Source organism: Pteropus medius, unplaced genomic scaffold (genome assembly GCF_902729225.1).
Source record: "Pteropus medius unplaced genomic scaffold, Ma_sr-lr_union100, whole genome shotgun sequence".
Taxonomy (NCBI): domain Eukaryota; kingdom Metazoa; phylum Chordata; class Mammalia; order Chiroptera; family Pteropodidae; genus Pteropus; species Pteropus medius.
The window spans coordinates 411479-415056 of NW_024349802.1; the positions used below are offsets into that span (position 1 = coordinate 411479).

The following is a 3578-nucleotide window of genomic DNA, read 5'->3' on the forward strand; positions in this document are numbered from 1 at the left end:
CCTGGACAGTCTTAGCCACCACGTCAGCAGTTTGTCGGGGAGAGCAGGGCAGATGTGTGAGGCCCAACTCTGACCCCTCGGCCCCGGGACTCGCGTCTGACTTCCTCCTCCGGTCTGCACCCCTGAGAACATCCCCGAAATTGTTTGCGGTCCCCGCCCCCGACTTGAGCTGGAGGCGGCTGGGGAGCCGCGGGGCGGGGCAGGGAGCTGGCCGTTCACCCCGACGGCGCCGGCTGGGTCCCCACGCCCGCCCGCCCCGGGCGCGCCACGGAATGGGGCGCACGGAGGGAGCCGAATGTATCCTCAAATCTGCATTCTTTCAGCGATAAAATATGCTCTCGTATTTTTTCCTGATTTCCCATTAAAACCTTTGCCTAACTAAACTCCCATCCAACGGGATTTATTTCGTCCCGGGGGAGATAAATCGGGCAAATTTACAGCCCGGAAGGCACCTGCCGCGCTAATGGGCCCTTCATGGAGTGCGCGGCCGGCGGGGGCGCGCGGCGGGCGGGGTGCTGGCCAATGGCCGGGCCGCGGGCACCGGCAGCCAATCAGCGCACGCGCCGTGCCGGGGCCCCGCGGTTATCAGCGCGTCCGGCCCGCGCGGCGCCGCTCCGACCGGCCCCGGAGCCGCCGCCCGCGCCCGCCGTTCCCCGCCGCCGCCCGGCCCGGCCCGAGCCGCCCCGCGCGCGCCCGCCCTCCGGGGCCGTCGGCGCCCACCCGCGCCCCGCTGCAGCGGCGCCCGCCCGGGCCGCGCACGAACTTCCCGGGCCGGATGGGCGCCCGGGCCGGCGGCGGCGGCGCCCATGGACGCTAACCGCCCCGGCGCGTTCGTGCTGAGCAGCGCGCCGCTGGCCGCGCTGCACAACATGGCCGAGATGAAGACGTCGCTGTTCCCATACGCGCTGCAGGGCCCGACCGGCTTCAAGGCACCCGCGCTGGGCGGCCTGGGCGCGCAGCTGCCGCTTGGCACACCGCACGGCATCAGCGACATCCTGGGGCGGCCCGTGGGCGCGGCGGGCGGCGGCCTCCTGGGCGGCCTGCCCCGTCTCAACGGGCTCGCCTCGTCTGCCGGGGTCTACTTCGGGCCCGCGGCCGCCGTGGCGCGCGGCTACCCCAAGCCGCTGGCCGAGCTGCCCGGGCGCCCGCCCATCTTCTGGCCCGGCGTGGTGCAGGGCTCGCCCTGGAGGGACCCGCGCCTGGCCGGCCCGGGTGAGTGGCGCGCGCGGGGGAGGCGCGGGGCGGGGCCGCGGGGCCGCGGGGCCGCGGGCCGCGCTCACCCGCGCTCCTCTGCAGCCCAGGCCGGCGGGGTCCTGGACAAGGACGGCAAGAAGAAGCACTCGCGGCCCACCTTCTCCGGCCAGCAGATCTTCGCGCTGGAGAAGACCTTCGAGCAGACCAAGTACCTGGCGGGCCCGGAGCGCGCGCGCCTCGCCTACTCGCTGGGCATGACCGAGAGCCAAGTCAAGGTGAGCCGAGCGGCCGCGGCGCCGGGCCGACCGCGCCCCGCGTCCTGCGAACAGCCCGCGAGCAGCCGGGGCCCGGCGGGCGCTGCGGCCCTGCGGCCGGGGCTGCGGGCGGGGGCCGAGGGGCTGGCCGCGCGGGGCGCCGCCTGATGTCACCCCCGCCCCCAGGTGTGGTTCCAGAACCGCCGGACCAAGTGGCGCAAGCGGCACGCGGCGGAGATGGCGTCGGCCAAGAAGAAGCAGGACTCGGACGCCGAGAAGCTGAAGGTGGGCGGCTCGGACGCGGAGGACGACGACGAGTACAACCGGCCCCTGGACCCCAACTCGGACGACGAGAAGATCACGCGGCTGCTCAAGAAGCACAAGCCCTCGAACTTGGCGCTGGTCAGCCCGTGCGGCGGCGGCGCGGGCGACGCCTTGTGAGGCCGCGCGGCCGGAGCGAGCGGGGTGGCGCGCGCCCGCCGGACGTGTACATATATTTTTACAGAATAAGTTATGAAGCGGCCCGGGCGGCGTCACTTTGTATCACCAATAAATTATTTAACACGCCCCGTCGGAGCCGCGGCTCCCGGCTGCGCCGCGTGGTTCTCCCTCTCGGGTCCCGGGCGCGGCGCCCTCCCGTCCGCTCTCCGGCCCGCTCCGTCCCCGGCGGGGCCCGCCCGAGGCGCGCGCGGCGGGTGCGGTGGGACCCGGCCCCGGGGCCGCGCGCCCCAGTGCAGAGAGTGCCCGGGGGCAGCGAAGGCCGCGAGGAGCCGGGACGCGCCGGGCGCCGGCAGGTGAGACGCGGGGCCGGTGAGGGCCCCTTCCCGGGGCTGCGGGCTCAGGCGGCGGGAGTTGGGGGCGGATTGAAGCACGTTCGGGGGCCGGGAGGGCGGGCGAACCGCAGCCCCGCTCCGTCCCGCGCGGCGCGGCAGCTGGGAATGCGCTCTCCGCAGCCCGGGCTCTTCTCGCGGGCTTGGGGTCCGGCCGCTCCCTGGCTCCTCGCCCGCCACTCTACAGTTGTTTCATCAGTAGAAAGCGCCGTTCGGCAAACGGGGCGAAGAGAAGCCCGAACGCCGCGGGCGGGGCAGCCGCCGTCCCCGCCTCCCGCGCGCTTCGCGCACCCCCGGCCTCCCTGAATGCCCGCCGCCCGGCGCGGCGCTGACCTGGGCCGAAGCCTCCGCCGCGCGGGTCCCCTCACCGCGCGTGCCCCAAGGGCTGGCCCGTGGCCACCACCCCAGTCGTGTCCCGGTTAACGAGCCCATGGTCTGAGCCAGACGTGTCATCTGAATGGGCACGTGTGGTTTTAGTTTTAAAAATTAAGTATAAATGATAATACTACTGTAAGCGTGCCCTTGGGTGGCGGCTTTGAAAACATTAAAACTAAAAAGCTCAAGTTTTGGGTTTTCTTTTTTTTTTTTTGCCACATGGCTGTACCATCCATTAAAAACAAAACCACCCCAGACATTTCGTTGGAACCACTGCCTGGTGCTCTCTTTAAGGGGGCAGTACGAAAATTTATTTTATTTCTGAGACAACTATTCTCTCAGCTCAATTAAGAGCGAAGGAACGTCCAGTTTTAAAGCGTTGAGGGGAGCTGTGCGCGCACAGCCTCATTGAGAATGCTGCGGGTGAGCCCCCCCCACGGCACTGAAAACGCCCACCGTTATTTTTCTGCTCTTAATGGCTGAGTTTTGTGAGTAGGGAAGCTCGGATCCCTAATGAGCCTGATCTGGAATAGCCCACACAGGGGCACAGTCCTGTCACTTAGCATTTCAAAGGGGCTGGGACACCGGAAGGGAGAAAAACAAAGCCAAGGCAGAACTGTTTTCACCACGATCAATTTTATTGCTTAGGAACTGGAGCGGTCATCTCTTACGGCCTCCGCAGTGCCCACCCGCTGAAGCCCCGAGAGGCAGAGTCGCCGGAGGCCCCCCAGAGGGAGCAAGAGCGGAGTGGCCGCAACGCTGACCCCGACGGTGCTGTGCGGAGCAGGTGCGGCCAGCCGACGCCCAGTCCTCACTCGGTAGTGATTCACCACACGCGGGCGTCTAGCTGCCCGAGGCCTTTCTCCCAGCCCGGGAGTTCTGTAGTGTTCGAAAGCGAGTCAATAAAACATACGCTTGTGCTTCA

The 3578-nt window shown here is 68.9% G+C and overlaps 1 protein-coding gene across 2 annotated transcripts; it reads left to right on the forward strand.

Annotated features, from left to right (window-relative positions):
• The first annotated feature begins 725 nt into the window (after nucleotides 1-725).
• LOC120581226 (homeobox protein Nkx-6.2) lies at nucleotides 726-3562 on the forward strand. 2 transcript variants are annotated; one of them, XM_039835965.1, is made up of 4 exons: nucleotides 726-1212; nucleotides 1297-1469; nucleotides 1635-1850; nucleotides 3302-3562. In XM_039835965.1, the coding sequence occupies exons 1-4, from the start codon at nucleotides 807-809 to the stop codon at nucleotides 3347-3349; spliced, it is 843 nt and encodes a 280-aa protein (XP_039691899.1). In that variant the 5' UTR covers nucleotides 726-806; the 3' UTR covers nucleotides 3350-3562. The 2 variants fall into 2 exon arrangements, with proteins under 2 accessions (XP_039691899.1, XP_039691900.1); XM_039835966.1 differs by lacking the exon at nucleotides 3302-3562 and having other exon boundaries at nucleotides 727-1212; nucleotides 1635-2015.
• The last annotated feature ends 16 nt before the right edge of the window (nucleotides 3563-3578 follow it).